Source organism: Furipterus horrens, unplaced genomic scaffold (genome assembly GCF_987537825.1).
Source record: "Furipterus horrens unplaced genomic scaffold, mFurHor1.1.pri manual_scaffold_1, whole genome shotgun sequence".
NCBI classification, from domain to species: domain Eukaryota; kingdom Metazoa; phylum Chordata; class Mammalia; order Chiroptera; family Furipteridae; genus Furipterus; species Furipterus horrens.
The window spans coordinates 35,563,020-35,584,027 of NW_028327171.1; the positions used below are offsets into that span (position 1 = coordinate 35,563,020).

The 21,008-nt window shown below is 35.2% G+C and overlaps 1 protein-coding gene across 1 annotated transcript in view; it reads right to left on the reverse strand.

The window, feature by feature from the left end:
• Window positions 1–21,008, reverse strand: part of SPATA16 (spermatogenesis associated 16) — a 203,725-nt gene that overhangs the window by 47,795 nt on the left and 134,922 nt on the right. The window contains 1 exon segment of the mRNA XM_090285969.1: window positions 10,098–10,245. Within this exon segment, the coding sequence (XP_090142095.1) occupies window positions 10,098–10,245 (148 nt within the window).

Genomic DNA, 21,008 nt, shown 5'->3' on the forward strand with positions numbered 1-21,008 from the left:
AAAAAACAGACAGAAATTTCTGTGTTTCAGAAACTTATATACTGGCTGAAAAACTCAAGCAAGTCAGAAATTGTTAAAGGACAGAGATTGCCTAAATAAGTATGTGAATAAATAAATATTTAGTTACGTGTTATTTTAAAGAGAATTCCAAATAAAAAGCACAGTGTTGAAAGCAAGAGAATATGAAAATAAATGCCATAAAAATACTAATAAGAATAAACTAGTGTTTTTATATTAATATCAGACAAACATATTTTAATACACAGAGCATTATTAAGACCAAAGAGCATAATTACTTAATGATAATATACAATTCATAAGGGAAGTATAACAATATTAAAAGTGCATGCACTTTAAGCCAAAACTTAAAAAGTAAAAATTGGTAAAACTATTAGATTAACTTGACAAATCAACCACCATTTTTTATTATTTTAACATTTTTTTCTGTATACTGATTAATGAAGCAGATAAAAAATTAGTGGTTTATCCAGAGGACATGGGTAATTTTCAAACTTGAACTAATGGACACATAAAGAACTTGCATCTGACAGTAAGCAGTCTTTACAACAAATGATTCTGGGAAAACTGGATATCCACATGGAAACTGTATATACAAATTAACTCAAAGTGAACCAAAAACTTAAATATAGGAGTCAAAAGTATTAAAATTTTAGAAAAATACACAGGTGAAAAGCTTCATTACATTGGAATTAGCAATGATTTTTGAACATGACATCAAAAGCACAGAAAACAAAAGAAAACATTAGATATACTGGACATCATCAAAATTTAAAACTTGTGCATCAAGGGACACTATCAACAGAGTGAGAAAGCAACCTATGAAATGGGAGAAAATAGTTGCAAATTGTATATCGAGAAGGGATTAACGTCCAGAATATATAAAGAACCCCTACAACTCAATAACAACAAGAAAATAACTCAGTTAAAACATGGGAAAAGATTTGAATAAACATTTCTCCAAAGAAGATATGCAAACGGCCAAGAAGCACATCAAAATGCATTTAAAAAATAATAGCCACTAACTGGAAACGACTCAAATGTTTATACCTAACAGAATACGTATATAAATTCTGGGCTATTCATATAATGGAATATTACATAGCAATAAAAGTGAACCAACTAAAGTTTTTGCAACATGAATCAATTTTATAAACAAAATATTGAGCAATAAAAGCCAGTTATAACTCTATGATTTCATATTTACAATGCTTCAAAGCAGGCAAATTAAAGTTCAGAGTTTAGAAATGCTTAGCTAGGTGATAACTCTATAAAGAAAAGTAAGGAAGCCATTAATCTAATAACCAGGACAGTAACTACCTTACCTTGGTGGACAGAGGGAGTGGTTTCTGATTGGGAAGGTGCAAGTTGAGGATATATGGAGAGCCTGTAATTTTTTATTTTTTGACTTGATGCTTGCTCTGTAAAAGTTGATCAACGTGTGTATTTGTTTTATGACTTTTTATATGTGTAACATTTCACAATAAATTGTTTTTAAGAATAAAAGAAAAAATGCAAATGCTTGGATGGGTCTCTATTTTAGATGTGAAATGCAGTGATTATCTGTGGACTAGAGGGTCATCAAGAAGCACTACTATGGTATAAGTTAACTGTGAGCCAAGTACCTATTAAAGAAGTAAACAGGACTCTAATGCTGAATATGCAAAACTAAATTTGAAAAAGGATAACACTACAAAATAGAAATATCTAATTCTGTGCAAAATCCACATGTAGAATTTAAAATTGAGAAAGTAGAGATAATGTTTTATATAATTGGAAGTTCAGTATTTTTTTTGACTTATTATTATTTAAAAATGTTTAATTATATTTTAGTTTTCAATCACAGTTGACATACAATATTATATTAGTTTCAGGAGTACACCCCAGTGATTAGACACTATATACCTTAGTAAGTGATGATCTCAGTAAATTTGTACCTATCTGACACCATACATAGTTATTAGAATATTATTGACTATAGTCCCTTTGCTGTACTGTACACTCCCATGACTATTCCATCAAAATGTTCTCTGTAGCTATGAAACTATTCCTATTCTACATGATAACTTATTTTGTTTTTTAGATTCATAGTTGATAGATATATATTTATTGCCATTTTCTTGTTCATATTTTTGATCTTTAAACAATTCTTCTCTTGTCTTAAAGAAGGCCCTTAACATTTTATGTAATACTGTTTTGGTGATGATGAACTCTAGCTTTTTTTTTTTTTTTTTTTTTTTTGCCTGGGAAGCTCTTAATATGTCCTTTGATTCTAAATGCTAGGTTTTCTGTTTAGAGAAATTTTGGTTGTAGGTCCTTGTTTTTCATAACTTTGAATATTTCTTGCCAATCTCTTCTGGCTTGTAGTTTCTGTGGAGAAATCAGATGACTGTCATATGGGAGCTTCCTTATAGGTAATAACTGCTTTGCTCTTGCTGTTTGTAAGATTCTCTTTTTGTCTTTAACCTTTTGCATTTTAACTATGATGTATCTTGGTCGGGACCTCTTTGAATTCTCCTTGCTTGAGACTTTTTGTATTTCCTGCACTTCACCAGGTTAGAGGAGTTTTCTGTCATTATTTTTTAAATAGATTTTCAATTTCTTTTCTTTTTTTATGGTTTACAAAATTATGGATGCCTCCCATTCCCTCCTGTCAACACCCTCCCTCTCTTCTTCTTCTGGCACCCACATAATGCAAATGTTGGTACACTAAAAATTGTTCCAGAGACTCCTTACATTAGCTGTATTTTATTTTTTTGTATTCTTTTTTCTTTTTGCTGTCTGGTTCATTTTTTTCCTTCCTTATATTCCAAATTGCTGTTTTAATTCTCAGCTTCATCTACTCTAGATGTTGGTTCCCTGTAAATTATTGTTCATTTCAGTTAGTATATCCTTCATTTTGGACTGTTCTTTTCTTATGGTTTCCATGTCCTTTTATTTTATGCTGTTGAAGTTCTAAGTTTATCTATTCCTCCCTTAAGTTCACTGAGCATCTTCATAACCAGTATTTCAAACTCTGCAGTTAGGAGGTTGCTTGTCTCTATTTTGTTTAGTTCATTTTCTGGAGTTTTGTTCTGGTCTTTCATCAAAACGTGTTCTTTGTCTCATCATTTTAGCAGGATGCCTATGTTTTTTTCTCTGTGTTAGGTAGAACTGGTACATCTCCTGGGCTTGGTTGAGTGGCCTAATGTAGTAGCGTCATGCAGGGTAGTCTCCTCTTGTCTTTACATCCAGAAGTTATGCAGATTTCTTTTCTTAGCACTGGAACCCTGGGCTAGGGGCTCTGGTGTGGGGCTGGGAACATTGGCTCCTCAGGGGGAAACCACTGCAGCAGAGATATCCTTCCCAATTTTTATTCACCACACGTGGGTATGGGACCAGCCTATTCGCTGTCTCCACCCATCTTACCATTCTCAATGTGGCTTCTTCTTTATATCCCTTGTAGGATTTCCATTCAGCTAGATTGCAGGTGGTTCTGAATGATGTTTGTTCTGTAGTTTAATTGTATGTTTGTTGTGGTTGTGGTAGGATGCCCAGTCTTTAGAGATTTTTATTCTTGGTTGCATGATTTATTAGATGGGAGTGCCTAATGATTGGCTATAATATTAGAGTGGTTAAATTAGACAACAAAAGTAAGTGTTTCAGGGAAAATAAAGTCTTAACACATTTACTTCACTATTCCCTTACCTGCTAAAATTAGCTGTCTGTTTTGAAATGGTTATGAACTTTTTAAAAAATGCAGTCTGGGGTAACTGGTGATGGATAAAAACCTAAGAAACTGATATAAATACCAAGACTGACACTGGAAGGGGACTAATCTATCTATTTATGGGGGAATAAATTGAAGGAGTGTATCTGGAGAGCTTATAGTGGGAAAAGAGACTTGGATGGAAACTGCTAGAGTGTGTGTGTGTGTGTGTGTGTGTGTGTGTGTGTGTGTGTGTATTGCAAGGTTTTACTGAGCATTATGAGTACAATACTGGTAATACCTGCTTCCTGCATGTATCTCATTCCAACTGCTCCTTGCCCCAACCCATTGATTGTTCTTGAGAGGCTACATTAAACATTTATATTACTTCAACTCATTTTTGGATTACTGACTTGTATTTTCAAAATGCAACCCTGTCAGTCTTCATTCAGATCTCGTAAGAAAACATGTGAAGCAGGATGCATGATGGTTCCAGGGATGCCCTGGAGGAAATAAGTCATAGAAGGCCAGAGACACGAGATGATGGGGACCAGAGGCAAACAGTGCTGTGACCCACTACTGCAAAGGACAAGAGAGCTGCTCATTAAGGAATGTTGACATTCATAAGATAGAATAGTGCCAGAATTCCCCACCTCCCTTTGGAAAGACCAACATTTTAATATTTTAAGAATAGAGACTTTAGCTCTGTCTATGAGGGATTTTGTTACTTCCAGAATGACTTTCTGTTTCTAACAAGAATTCTGTGGTGCAAATATGAGATGATTTATAGTCTTTATAACCCATCTGGCTATAACATTTTCATAATAATATTGGTGATGTAGTGTCTTTAATTTTGTAACCTTTTCCATTTGAGAAAGCAACTTACAAGGGAAAATAGTCTAATTTTGAAAATTCTTGATCATGATAAAATTATAATATTTTAAAGAAAAAAGAATAAAATGAGAAATTTTAACTTCATCTTTTAGAGAGCATAAGAATGTATTATCCTTACTGGTAAATGATGACTGAACAAGAAGAAGGTTATAAATCTTAGCGAAAAGCAATTTTTAAAGGTCTATTTTAAAACAATATATTATTACTCTGAACATACAAATTCACTCTTGGGAGTTAAATTACACTGGAAAGACAAAATATGACTCTATTCACCTAAGTGTTAAAGTAATTGATATCTTATCCAGAAAACTTTTCTATTAACCATTCCTAACCACAAATCCATTACTGAATATTTATTTATTTAATAAATAAATCTTGATATTTTCATAAAGAGAAGACAGGATATGCTTATTGTATTACTTTATTATTATTAAAATACAACCATACAAGAATAAGAATTATACAAAATTGCATTATTTCATTGGAATATATGAATAGAAATCTCAAGCAAAATCTTTATAAATGAAAACATAATAATTCTGGGGCTGGTGAATTATTATTTGTTTTATACACCCTGACTACTCTGCATGAATCAAACTGGATTTTTCCTTAAATAAGAAAAATGAATAGCTACAGTGCTAAAAATGCAGTAATTTTTTTTCTCCATGAAACATAATACAATACAGCTCTATTATAATATGGATTTAAGATTTTAGTGGGTCTTACCATATTTCCAAAGTAGCAAATGATGCACACAGTTCCTGGGGATGCAAAAGCCTGGTTGTCCCATAAAGCAGTCTTGAATTTAACCCTCCCTCCTCACTCATAACTTATAACAGAGGTTATAAGGACATATAGTCCTAGTGCTTACCTAAAGTGAGTTTTCCTCATAATAAGTCACTAATTTAGTTTGTCTATTTAATTAAAAAATTAAAATATTTAGGGCTATATTTATTTAAAAATGAATTTATTTTCATATGTTTTTTTTTCCCCTTTGAATCTGTTTTTCATGTGAAAATTCCTGACAAGGGTGTCTGGGGATTGGGGTCCGGCTAGAGAGAATACACTGCCCGGGGGACTTCTATCGTGAGTGAGTTTTCTTTCTGCTCATCACCACCACCTCTGCCAGCTATTGCTGGGCTCACAGCACTGTCACGTGACCAAGGGGTAATTAATTCAATACTATCTAGGCTTGATGAAGGTGACCTGGAGTTTGGCCGAGTTTCTGAATTGGAGATTTGTTTGCCAGCTCCTGTTGGGGGAATTAAATGTGTTTGTCTCCAAGTTTTAATGATAATAACTACCTATCCAGGAAAACTTTGAGAGGTTGACTCCTCATCCAAGATCTTCAGGGTACAGATATTATGACCTTCATCTGTTATTACAGATAAAATATTATATCTAAATGATATTATAGATATTATGACTACTTAGATAAGGTCTATAATTTAGAAATTCCTACTATGGCTTCAATTTCTCTTGCTGCAGTGAAAACTACCTAATTGTGTTTTATCTTTCATGGAGCATCAGTGTCTCTCTTGAAATGTTATCCTTCTGGGTGGGTACAAACACGTGTGTATGAGAGCATCTGCCTGTAGTTGTCTGCAGGATGAGTAAATGTGAGTTAGCAGAGAATGTGCACCAACTCAATGTTTCTGAGAATGGAGTAGATTGCGCATGGGGGAGTGTTTATTCAGTCATTGATTTCACATGAATTCATTGTGTACATTGTAGATGGTGTAGTGAGCTGCTTATTTGTTATGATGTAAGGCAGAATATCAGTTGGAATAAAGCTACCTCATTGAACAAATACCCCCCAAATCTCAGTGTTCTACAGCAAGAGAATTTTGTTGTTTTCTCATGTGGGTATTCAATAGGTGACCTTCCACATGGTCGATCATTCAAGGATCCAAGCTTCCCTTGTCTTGTGGCTTCTTTCGTTTCATGGTTTTATCGACTTAGTCAGTGGCTAGGGAGAGTCCTATATGGTAGGGTGTTATGGACTAGGCCTGGAGGTGGCCTACATTATTTCTGCCCACATTCCTTTGGCTATTACTTAGTCACAAGCCTCATATAACTGTAAGGGAGACTTAAATATATTCTAGTTGCATACATGAGGGGGAAAATAGTTTGGTAAACAACTAGCCACTTATTTGTTACTTTTAGTGGCAAGGACTTCTATTTCCAAACTGCTGCCTTCTCTGTTTTCTCCTCCATCATTGTTTTAACTAGAGCCAGCCTTCCACTGCACAATTAGAACTTAGGTTTTACTTGAAAATATTACCTAGGAGATATAGTCATGTATTTACCCTGAAGTATAAATTAATGAAGTCAGATCCTTTCTTGGGAGCAGGTATATTCTAGCACTGCCTAGCATAGTGTCTGGAATATATGTTTGATGAATATATGAATAGATGAACAAACCACCCATCCTCACTGTAGAACCTCTTCTTGTCCAGAGGATCTTGGGATTCTGGTGCATAAAGAAAGGGAGAAGAGGAATGGCAGAATAACACAGCAAGTTGGACAGGTGGCTAAAACTACTTCCAGTTTCTAGTCGAGTAAGAGGATTTCCAGAGTAAGACTCAGAAAGTGAGTGGGCTCACAAGTCAGCATTCTGGCAAAGAGAGAGAGAGCAGAGCGCAGCTCTAAATTGGGGTGGTTGCTGTACATATAAAGAAGCATCTACACCATGGGGAAACATGGGAAACTCATACAGATGCCTTTGAGTCATCTAATATGTCACATAAATGAGCTCAGCATTGGCTCTGCTCAAGCCAGCAGAACTGATCGTAAGTCGCACTAGCCATGCAATCAGCAGCCGTATCACCCTGCACCAGACTTCAAAAGGAGACTCTTTCCTCACATACCCACTCCCCTTTGAACACTGGGTGCGTTTGAGTCCTCTGAGAGTTGAGACCAGACCGGGGGGTCGGGGTGGGGACAGGGAGAAAATCCTGTGGAAAGAAAGGGGAAGAAAGCTAATAAACTTAAGCTAATGAATTTGATTAGTTAACTGAAGAGAGACTAAACGATTGGATGGGACTGAGCCTGCCTTGCGATGAGATAGACTATAGCTGGGAAGACCAAAGATGAATATGTATAGGTAAAAGAAAGAAGAGTCTTATGTTTTAAACATCTGTTATGTGATTGTCCAGTCACATCTGCTACATGACTATTTGTTGAATTATGTAGCTGAACACATTTTTGGCAGGATAGAAGATTCTTAAATTCTATCTGCAAGGTGGATAGAAGGAGAATCCTAGTTTTGGGGCAGTGCCAACAAAACAATGTAGCTACTCTTCTAGGCCCTACCTACCTTGTGTGACTCACATTCTCACTGTTGCCTTTGGCTACTTAATGTCTGCCATAATTGCCACTCTGCACTTCCTGTGAAAGATATCCAGATGCTAAAGATAGCATTTCACTTTCCTTCTTCTTATAGTTTGTGCCTTCATTCCCCTTGGAATTACCTGGGGAAAAAGATGCCATACTACTAACATGGCGCACATACTGTTAACTGTAGTTTCACCATCATTCTAGCAATGGCTCTGGGGATCACATTTTAATCATTTGCAGCAGAGGCAAGTAATGTCATCAGTGCAAGAGCCTTGTTAGCCCAAAGACATGTTCTAGAGAACAAAGAACCTAACCAGTCCCCAAGAAATGTAAAAGTTTAGACTGTCTTTTCTATTTCCCTTTCTTTCTCTAGAAGTTGTGCCTTTCCTTTCTAAGCTCTTATATAGCACTGTCATAATCCAGCAATTAGTAGTTGAAAAGTAATAGAAACATTCATTAATAACTTCTAATTATCTTCACCTCCAAAGCATAAAATCTTTTAGCATGAGTAATCTTGCCAACAGATCATAATTCATCTTGATAACAGGTTTGATAGAGTTACAGGAGACATTAATGTTATTATTGTTTTTTAAACTATCAATAACAAGAGTGCTTCCTAAGTATTAATTAATCTTCATGCCTTCTCTGTGAAGTAGGTTAAATATAACTAAACTCTTTTTACCAGTAGAGGATTGGCAAACTGGTGAACTCAATGAATCTCTCTCTTCATTATCATTAGAGCTGAGAATAAAATGGAAATAGCTGAATCTGATTTATTTTCCATGACACTAGATAGACATGACTTTTGTTTTCTATTAATGCTCCCCCCAAACCCCTTAAGAAATCCATAGTAAAATAATAAATGACTTATAACAATTGACAAAAAAATGTAAGTTCTGAAACATTTTTCTCTGCTTCCTTACACAATGCTCAAATGAAGAAAATAAGTGTCAATGGTCATAATAGCATGCACTGCACTTTCTTCTCTTCCCTTTCTCTGCCCTCAAATTCTTGTTATTCCTAATGGACTCATTTAATCACCACTGGTTAGATTTATTTACTATGTTTCTTCTGAAGAGCATGAGGTGTAGTAGAAATTAAAAGGACTCCATGGGACCTAAATTTGATGTTTTCATCACAACTCTGCCCCTATCAGGTGGGGAAATAGTGTAGCTCAATGGCAAAGACATGGGTTTAAATCCAAGACATGATGCCAGTGGTTTACTATTCATCTTTGAAAAAGCCATTTGTTTTCTTTGATGTTTTCTTGTTTCTAAAATGCAAATCATCTTACTCACTTCATAAGTTATGGGAATAAGAAGAGATAATGAATATAGAATGCCCGGCATATTAAATGTGATCACTAGTAGAGTACATAGTTTACATAAATCAGTGACTGGGTATCAATGTCCTGAAATTAGTGACTGGGCATCAATGCACTAAAAAAAGGCATGAAGGGGCCTTAACAAGAGGATGCACTATTAAGTATGTACCTTTGGAGCTTTTGCTTAACATGGTAATTATTGTTAAGAACTATTAACTTTGGACAGGAAAATTCATGTTTTCATTCGAAATAACACTTGGTACATATTAGGTAGTAAAAAGTATGTTTGAATAAATGAATAAGGGCAAATGGATTCCAAAGACAAAAAGAGGAAAAAGGGACTAATACTAGTGTTGTGTCTTCTATGTACACTTGGCTATCCACATCTCATTTGGATACCAGTGATCCAAGAACATAAGGAAAGAGGGAGGTCTGAGGTGTGAGGTAGATGGAAGAAGGAATAGAAATAGCAGGAGCAGGCACTGGGAAAAAATCCATCTTCAGGAAAATACTATAATCATTTAGTTTACTGATGAAGGATGTGGGGGAAGGTGGTATTTTACCAAAGGTTATTCCTTTATTTTTAAAAATATTAGTTCCTAGGTTTTATTCCTCATTTTAAAATATGGAATCATGATGGCACAGGAGTATTACACTAGATCCATAGGGTTAGCCCTACTTAAAACCTTAATATAATGTACCATTTCTACTCCTCAGATTAAATCACCATACCCCTAAAACTGAAACAATAAACAAATAAACCAGAAATGGTTCTCTATCTGTTTTAATGGAAATAAAGTTATTAGCTGATAACTTGAAGATATTGAATCTTACCTGTGTAGATATATTCCATATATGCAGGATGAGTTTTTGTGAAAACTTCTTTTACTTTTTCTACTTTATCAGCTTTGATTTTTGTTGCAAATGGTGTGTACATAACTGAGAATGATTCTGCTCTGGTGATGGCTTCTTCAATCATGGCCTGAGAATAAGCAAACAACCTACTTGTTATCATCAACAACATATGACTTTTTAAGAATGTAAAATAATATAATTACCTTTATGGGTGATTTAAAAATCTATATACTGTACCACAAAGATAATATATTTTGGTCTTGAATATTCATTAGAATGAAATTTTAATTAGTTCTGGAAACACTATTTCATATTAAAACCAATTAAACAAAGAAAGTTTGTAAACAGACACCTCTAAACTGAGCTTGCTTTAAGATAAAAATTAAAATTCTATTTTCTAAGGTGTCACTTTTCACTTGATTTAAAAAATCAAATTCTTAAGTCTAACATAATTACCTTACTCACAAACAGACATTGATGAGCAATTTGTACTTAAAAAACTAACTGAAATATCTAGATCTAGGTATTTTCCATAAATAATGCAGCAAACTAGACAAATCAGATTATTTTCTTTTTCCAACACCTGGGAAAGCCTTCCAGAACAAGAAAAACTTCTCAACTTCTGCATGACAAAGCTTCCCTTTTCTCCAGATCACAAGGGTTGTTTGAGATGAATTTGTCTATTTAAGTTTTAAGAATTTCTTTAAATATTTTTTGTTCATATGTCATTCTTGACAAAGCCTTCAATCACCCTGAACTTCCTGTTTTAAGTAGGTCCATTATTATTTGAAACAGACCAAAAAGAAAGTTATGAGAAGTTTCAAAAGGATTTTATTTTTTCCTACAACTTTGCCTTCTAATGAGGCTTGAACACTGAAATAAAAGTGGAAGTGTCTATAGTTACCTTACTTTCCTAAAAATAGCATAAAAGCATATTATAAAAATCTGTACTTATGTATAGGAATACTTTTTATTCCTGGTAACTGAAAGTGCCAACAACCAATAAGAAAAAGTAACAGACCTGAACTTTCTAACAAAGGACAAACCAGCAATATATATTATTACAGCATAGTATTTTGTAAACAAATTTCTGATTGAAATTAAAAGCACAAAGGAGGTGATTTGAAACCAAGAAGCCTAATTTAACTATTTACTACCTACTCCACCTGTTGGTGCCTTCAAATGGCCTTTATGGTCATCTGTATTGTGTGTAAAAGAGCAGATCTGCAGGAAGTTTCTGGATGCAAAGGATCCTCCTTTCTCTGAAACTCCAATTAGAAAATGATGCAAATTTTCTCATTTTCATTTTAAATTTGTTGTGGGGTAAATGCCTGACTGGCTGAGTGAGAGAACTTACAATGCCCACAGCCCTGTCCTTTCCAGGTTGGAGTAACTGGAAGGAAACCAAGAATACATTGTGACACCAGACCCAGAGGCAGCACTCAGACAAGGTGACATGGATGGTGTGAATGTAGCAGGTTTTGGATGCTAAGGCCTAGATGCCAACTCTGGAAGCCTAACATGGGTAATACAGGCACAGGATTGGAATTCAGAGACCTGGATTAAGAAATTAAACAAGGTGTTTTGGCACCAGGGTCTGGTCCTCCAGCAAAAATGAAGATTCTTTAGATTGAGTAGAAGAATATTGTCTCCAGATTGGTGCTTATATATGTTCACTGCTGGAACCAATCCTGGGATGGCCTATCCGGACCGTAAAAGCAAGTAGTTGTCTCTAGATGCATGTGGAATAATGTGTTGAAGAGAGAAGCTGTTCTAGACCTCCGTTCTAAAGTCACAACCTGACTTGACTGCTTTGTGTAAGCTGTTAGTTCTTGTATCAGTTTGCTCTGGCTGCCTTTACAAACTATCACACATATTCTTACAGTTCTGGAGCCTAGAAGTCCAAGATCATGGTGTTTGCAGGGTTGATGTCTCAGGTCTTTCTGCTTTCCATCAGCTCTGTAGCTTCTCCCTGCATTTTCACATGGCTTTTCCCCCCTGTGTGTCTGCTCTAACCCCCTCACTTACTAGGACACCAGTTATGCTGAATTAAGGCCCACTCAAAAGATCTCACTTAAACCTAATTATCCTATTTGCAAATACAATCTCAATTTCAGGATTTAAGCATATGAGTTTTTGGGGACACAATTCAGCCTGTAACAGTTCTTAACACCCGAAGAGCTTTTCTGATGCTCTCTTTGAAAGCCTTTAAATTCTGGATCAAAAACATTTAGTGAAGGGATTTAATTCTCTAATTTTCTTCCAGAAAGATGTGAACAGTATCCCAGTGAGACCAGGATAGAAGAAAACACTCTCTCCATCTCATTTCTTTTCCAAATGCTGGCATCCTAAGTGACTTCTGCAGGGCTTTGCTAAGCCATCTCACAGCGGGGACGTTAAGACTTGTGCCCAAGAGCCTAGGCCAGCTTTTCTGCAAGAGGCAGAAGTGTGGTTTTATGTGGCAGCCTGATCTGCGTTTAAGGCTTTGAAATCAGGCTTTCACGGGGCTCTCCACTTAGGAGAATAAGTGCTGGAGTGCAGCCTTCCTCTCTTTCCACATGGAGCCAATAGAAATGGGGTTCCTTTGTGGCTTCTGCCTGCTAGCTTCAAGATGAGTAAGGAAGTGGGTGAGTGAGCCGAGCGTGTATGTAAGAATAAGAATTGAATTCTCCATGGATACACTTTCTCAAAGAAACCTGCTACAGTCACAAGAATCAATATTGAAAATAAAGTAGAAATGGAGATACAGAAAATGCTTTTACCAGATCCTGACACATCCTTGCTGTGTTTTAATGCTTTAACAGTTTTTGTTTTTCTGGAGATAAACAGTCTTGAGACTTTGAACCTGTCTCACATTGCTCTTGCAAAAGAATAGATGTATATGTCTCAAATATATATATCTAGTACATTATTGAATGGCTCCTTAATGAAACAACTTTTAAAGAAATGTAGCTTTAGTAAAGTCATGGGAATTTTGGGTTGGTTACCAAAATATCAAGTTTTCATTTTGTGATGATAATTTAGAGTTAGGCTTGTCTTTCATGAAGAGTCTGTTATATGCATGTTGAAAAATTATACTTAAGGATTTTAAAAACTAAAATATTTTGTAATGATTATAGATATAAAAATGTAGGTTTTAATTCACTTTTTATGATTTGTCAAAGATCTTTGATTTGAAAATAAAATAGAAGAAGAGACCAGATGAGGAATTATAGCTTATAAAAAGTAGATGTGCTAAAAATGAAGGCAGATCTCAAATGATAATTTTTAATTTGTCAAAAATTTTGTGCAATTGAGTCATTCTTTCCTGATGTATGAGTTTCTCTGGTGTCAATTAATGTTGTATATGTACAAAGAATGGGGAAGATGGTTGATCCACATGTCCTGTGAAGTGTACATTGCTGTTAATTATGCTTTGCTACTACACAAAAGAAACTTCGAAATTAGGTGTTTAGTACAGGGATCCTAATAACTCTCCATTGTTATTCTCACATTTATCAAGTTTTAAAATTTATATTAACATAAACCAAGAGTGTATGCTGGCAGCTCATTTCCTCTACAAACAGTAACTTATAATAATTTGTCCTTGTACTTCAGCTAAGCAAAAAGAGCCACTTGGTTCCTCAGAAATCAACTTGCCTAGGATAACTGTATAACAAGACACTCGGAGAGACAGGGAAAGAGAGAGACTCTGTCAAGGATAAAGAAAAAGCAATTAAAGTACAGGGAAAAGATGACTAGGAAAAAGAGACAAGATTCATCTCCCTCTTCTAATCCAAGAGGATTGGTTTTTCCTGGTAAATTTTAAAGAGCACTCAGGTGCTCAGGAAAAATCTGGCACAAAGTATAAACCTCAAACATTTTCAACATAATGGGATTATGATTTTTTCCCCCTATCTTTTTGCTGGACGATTTGAACAAGTTGTAACCTTTTTACTATGTATCCAGTAATGATGGCTTAGTAAATAGACATCCTGTCACTTCTAATTTAAAAATGTGATAAAATTTTATAGATTATTATCAAATTGTTCCTTTAATACTCCCAATATCAGGGTTGATCATGATTGCAGCAAATTGCTTTACTTACAAGATTACATCTGGAAGGAACTTTGTGAACTTTTCAGCTCGGTTCACTAAATTGGAGATGAATTGTGATTGGAGAGGCTTACGTGACTTTTCTAAGGATGGAGAGCTTCTTATTTTATGGAATTTAGAATTTGGGTCTCAAATATTATATTGAATATTTTACTTTGTCTTTTGAAAATTATGGGTTTTACCTCCTGGGTTTTACTTTCCTACTTAAAAACTTTCATAATAACTGTAATTTAAAATTTTAAAATATTTAATTTGCTTTAGTTTTACAGTGCATGTGAGTGCTGTAGAATTTTAGAACATACATGTATATATAACCTGGGCACACGGTTAGGCATTTTTCAGATTCCTGTGCAGTTAAATGTGGCCTTGGGGCTGAGAGTGGGCCAATGGAATGTAGGTGGGAATTGTACTCTTTCTGGGCCTAGCCCAAATGTATGATCCTGCCTAGTACGATTCTCTATTTTCTTTCCCTACCAGTTGGGGGAAAAGGAAGGACTCCTAGGACATGGAGAAAGATAGAGCTACAAGGAGGAAGGAGTATGGGTTCCCACATTGTTGATTGGAGGAGAACCAATTAGGAGCACCCATGTTGGACTACATTGTAAGGGAGAAATCAACTTTTAAAAAAAATCCTTGCCAAGGACATTTTTTTTTCATTGCTTTTAGAAAGAGAGGAAGGGAAAGAGAAACATCAATGGGAGAGAGAAGCATCAATTTGTTGAGTTTTATGCACATGGACCGGGGATCAAACCCACAACCTAGATATGTGCCCTGACTGGGGAATTGAATTGCAACCTTTTGGTTATGAGTGGGCACTCCAACCAACTGAGTCATACTGGCCAGCGCAGAGTAAATAAATGTGTATTGTTTTAAGTTACTGAAATTTTGGAGTTGTTTGTTTTAGCAGTTAGTCTATTCTAATACACAAATAATAAATCAAAATCAAAATCTCACTCATAATCCTATTTTTTTCTGCTAAACCTTATGTGTTATAAAGAAGGTGCAGAGAAAAACATGGTATTTCAAGAAATAAAATAACTTTCATGTAGCAGTGATAAATGCTTTTATATATCCTATTTCCTTTAATTCTCATAAAGTCCATGTAAGTAAGTACTCTGAGAGAATAAATATAATTTTATTGTTTTATTTTGGAAGTTAACAAGATTAGATTAAAAAGAAGCAGTGCTATACTTGCAAACTATAAATTATTGAGTTGGGAACCTTTTGCCTTTAGTGACAATATGACTCTGTTATTGCATTAATAATAATTCAATTTTGAATGATAACTAGAATTTTCTAGAAAATAAAAATATAAATTTTATGAGCAACATTTTTCAAATTAATTCCTTTAAACATATATGGGTATAATATGGATGATTTTAATTTTATTGAAATTTAGAATGAACTTGAGTAGCAGATTCTCCTAAAGAGCAGAATATCTTACATTGAGACTTTCTTACAAACTTAGTCACTGTATCATTTAGGCAATATCCAGAATTGACATTTTTATTAATGATGATTTTATTAATATAAGGGTATGTCAGAACAAAATAAGCAATGAAGGAAAGTTTGCCCTTATCTTGATGATCACATTTTCATGCTGAAATATTACCTTGAATTTATAGGAGTTCTTTTATTAAACAACTTTTATCATAAGTTCTGTATTTTTCTAATATAAGAGTATAGGCTATATAGCAGTGTTTCATTACATTTATCAGCCCAGTGATATGAAAAATTATATTTTCATGCAGTTTAAATTAAGATATTTAACTTATATTGCATATATTAGCAACGTCTGGAAATGACTAAAGATCATATGCATTTGCGTACCACGTTAAGCAACTTTTTACATAGATGTGTTGAATTCTCTACTTTGCAACCTTTCCTGTTTAAAAATAATCATAATAAATATAATTTTAAATTCTGAAGTATTTAATTTACTTTAGTTTTGCAGTATATGTGAGTGCTATAGAATTTTGGAACAAATATATTTATGTATATATGCATATAGTGTGTGAGTGCACACCACTGTCCACTATCCAGTCCAGCTAGGGTTAAGATTTTGATTATATATACAATGCTTCAATTAGCTGAATAACTTCTGCATTTAATGCATAAAATTTACTCTATTAATTTTTAATCATTAATATTTTGTAGCAATTTTTTTCTGTGTTCTTTCAGCACAGAACTAAGGCAATCTAAGATATTTTAAAATCACTCAACTTTACAATCAAGGAAGCTGAGGGTGGTGAATTCTGGTAACATAGATGACGTCACAAAATTAGAGATAAAAGCAAGACAAGAACCCATCTCCTAAGTCAATGCTTTCTCTTACACTGAGTGACATTTTTCATCCTTCTAATTAGATTGTAAATATGGGAGTATAACATAAGTATTACTTCCCTTTTTCTATGAGTATCTTAATTCTTTCTTCAAAGACAATAATTTGACTCTTAACACTAACAGAGAAACAAATGAATCACATCACATCAAACCTAAATCAGGTCAAGATCATCTTCACAAATTAATCCTAACACAAAACAATATTCATCCTTCACAGCTACAGGTCACAGTAAGAGTGTTTTGTATTGGCCACTCATTAGATTTAAGATATTCTATCAATTAAATGCCTGTCTCAAAAAGAAACATTTGCAAAAATTAAATGAAAGGCTTTTTGGTAGGAAAACTTAAGTAATGTACTTGGGTTGGTCTAACTTAGTGACAAAGCACATATAATTTATAAATAGCATTTAAAGTACATACTTTTTCTAAAGACCCTGAATAATTTTCTGCTTGTGCATTAGAGAAACACCAGCTCATAGAAACTCAGAGTTACAAATGTGGGTTTCAACAGCCTCCAGACTCTTTAGGATGCCACAGAGCTTTTATTCTTGATGACTTAAAATGAATCACCAAAAAGTATCACAGGAATAAATAGCTACATTACTGTAATTATTTCATAGCACAAGTTGGCATTACTAATGAGTTGTAGGCTCTGTGTTCCATGGTAAAAGTCAGCTGAATTTGGGATCCTTTTTGTTATTGTGCATTCCAGCTCAATACTTCATTTAGTTATATGAGGATAGCTATCCCTTTCCCTAACTGTATGGTGTTTTCAGATTGTGTTTCTTGACTGGTCATTTTAGGTTGGGGTATGGTTTGATGGTGTACATAACTGATTAATGGCAGGGTTCAGACAAGAACCTGGTGATCTTGGTCCCCAGACTTGTACTGCTTGTTCCACAAAGCATCTATTTTGTCTCTTGAGCTATTATGCAAAATGACTTGAGCAGAAAAGTCAAGGATACCCTTGAAGAAGAGTATATTGGAGAAAAAGTCAAAAGAATTCAAAGATGTTTAATTTGAAGACAAGATCTAAGTTGCAGGGACTAACTTTCTGCCATCAGAAAGCAACCTGCCCTTGTAATCTGCCTATGTGTACTTCATTTAGTTCATTGATTAATCTGTAAAACTCACTTATTAATTAAATGAGTGGTCATTGTGCATTTGCTAAGAGCTGTAGATAAATTATTCTCTTTATTTGTTAGCACAACATTAGAAAACAAGCATTGTTATCCCATTTTATAGCTGAGAAAAACTGAGTCTTTATATTATACAACATGCAATAGTTCACATGGCTACTTTGTGACAGAGCTGGGATTCAAGACACTTCTCTCTCAGTCAGAGTCTTGTGCTCTGATATATTTATGTTGGGCAAATGCATAAATGAGGTCTACAACCCTGTCCAGTACAAAGACAGGATTCTGAATACAAGAATGGCTCCTCTATAAAGCTTCACAAGGCAGAAATGGAATCCTTACCAGGAGACAAAAGTTCTAAAGGAGGTTATATAAGTGAGGGAACTGTTCATCTTGGAAGCTAGTAGCTCTGTGGCCCTGGTGGTGCACAGACCAAGGGGGGGTGATATTCTGTCTGGAATCCAGTTAAAGGGGCTACTGGGTCATGTAGAAAAGTGTATTTAGAGTGCTAGTGTCTGGCACTCAAAGTTTGTCTTACATATATTTCTACCTCCCCATTATTTCTTTTTTTCCTCAAGTTTCATCTTTGCTTGGCAACCAAACATATCTTCTTCATTCTTATTTCTATCATTTGACTGTTATTAATCTCTTCCAGGCTGTAGCTCCTCCTGGAAGACTTTATATTTTAGAAGGCAACAGATTGCAGGAGGATGCCATTATGTGGCAGGTCTCTTCCTACATATGACTTTTTTCCATCATCAAAAGGTGTCTCAGAATGGGAATAAATGTATTGGTGAGAAATGAAATGAAGTGCTATCTTCAAGAGACCTGCCACTGTATTTCCAAGTTATCTATGTCCAGTCTTCAGTTTTATCTCTGATTTGTGTCTTATATATGAATGCTAAAGCAGGCCAAGCCCTTCCTGATGGAGAAGGGATAAAATGCAGACATGTCATGCATATTATGTTTTCCACCCCTCTGGGTTGTGGCTTGAAATAGTCTTCCCAAGATTTCCTGGAGGTTACTGTTCCTTATATACTGTTGACTCCTGGTCTATACTGCACTATATAAAATAGCATCTCTGCTTTCGTGGATAAAAATAGGTTAGCTCAATAGTTACTTTAAGATCCTGGGTTTCAGTTTCATATGAAAAGTCAAACTGAAACTCAGAGACACAGGCAATAGTATGGTGGTTACCAGAGGGGAAGGGGTGAGGGCCAGTAAAGGGTAAAGGGGACCAATTATATGGTGACAAAAGATGATTTGACTTTGGGTGGTGGGCAAGTAGCTGGGTGCAGAGGAAGGGTTCTCTAAAAATAGGAGAGCAGCCCCCATAATTCTTGACTGGGGAAAGGGGGTAGTGGCTGATATGGTGTTTAAAATACATTGCATAACAATGGTGAATTAATAGCTGTGCCTTCCTGAAGGGAAGAGGGCTGCCACCCAGGGAAAATTGTGTACGTGACTGTGAAAACCCTCGGGGACTCGTGAAATAGCCGGGAAAACTCATACGGCACTTGCGTGAGAAGAAGGGGGCGGATGCCCACCCCAGATCCCTGTGTGTTGCTGGGAACTTTTGCCCTGACTAAAGATGGCAGCAAAAGAAGGTAAAAGATATGGGGGAACTGGCAAAAATGGAGGACACTAACATATCATGGGAGGGGCCAGATATGAGATCATGCAGGCAATTCCCAGCCAAGCATTTAAATGAGGGCAGGCTGAAAGAGAAGAAGGGGAAGCCGCACGGTCTAGAGTAAGACAATGGAGGTCTGAAAGCCAGAAGTCAAGTGAGGCAGCAGAGCTGACAGAGCTGTGGAAGACCTGCCTAGCCACCTGGGTTTGTGAGAGATGCTTGGAGCCAAACTATGACAGGGGGTGCTGAGCTGCAGACTTCTGCCTTCTCAAAGATGGTACCGTTGACTGGTCTCTTCTGGAACTGGCCTGGTCTGGCAAAGAGAGGCAGTATTATGTGTTTTTGGTGTTTTTAAAGGGAATGGGACTTAATGGCCAAAATATGCCATTATTTTAAATCTGTATAACCTTTAAATAACAACCCCTTTCATTTTTCACCAAACTCTTTCATTGGGAGTCACACTTCTTGGTGGTGGGCAATTGAACCCCACAGATGTTCCAGAACAGCATTGGTGGGGATCTTTAACAGGCACACAATGCAATATACAGATCATCTATCATAGTAATGTATACTTAAAACCTATATAACCCTATTAACCAGTATCACCCCAGTAGATTTAATAAAAAATGATTTTTTTCAAACAAAATGAAGAGGAGCTAAAATTCTATGAAAACATGAAGTTCTTAGTTCCCATCATCTAGCTGTGTTGTAAAAAAAAAATCCTGAGAAAAAGTAAATCATGCCATATGTTAAAGGTTGACATTTAAAGTGCCAAAGTCTCATTATTTAGAAGAGGGGAGGTTATAAAAAAGAAAATGATTAAACCAGGAGCTACAGTACAGGTACAGCAAGTAGTCTTTAATAATTAGTGAGGAAAATATGATTGTATAAGTTCAAGAAAAGAGAACTTATTTTTAATTGGTGTGTAATACCATCAAAAGAATGGATGAATACAAACAGAAACATTCAAAGTTTTGAGCTTTACAGACTGTCTTATACTTGTGTGAACACAGCTTTAAAAATTTCATGATTTCATCCAATAGTCATTACATATCTGCTGAAAAACATGACTTCAATTTCTTTGCAAGCTTGTAAATTAATAACCCATAAGAAACTATGGTAAATATAAAAGGTAACCATAGAACTCTCTAAATTTGTTTTTTATAAATTTTAATATGCAAACAAAAACAAAGAAGGAGTCAATATGTTCACATATTTAAAATGGAAGGAAAGCCTTTATGTAAACTAAATAACCTCATGACAACCTAGCAGAATAGTCTCAGGACTCCTGGAAATTAAATAGCTATACCTAAATTTGTTCAAGGAAAAAAAGGCCCAAATTGCCTTAAATCTCTGAAACATATATCATTCTCAAATGAGAGAAAATGAAAATAAATTTAGAAGTTGCTTTTAGAAACCCAAAAAGCTTTTTAGGAGGGGGCTGGGAGGAAAAGTTGACTGTTTTATGGTGTGGGGTTCCTCCATCACCTACTAATATGACTTCAAAACCAAACCAGCACCATCTAAAAAATGGTAAATATTCCTCAGGAGTGGCTGTGAATTAATTTTCTTATTTTATATGGTGTCACCATTTTTCAAGGAGCTTAAATGATCAACTTGCAGGTAGAGGGCTAATGTACAAGTGAAGGAGGCTGCCTCCTTCAGGGCATATTTGAGGTACTG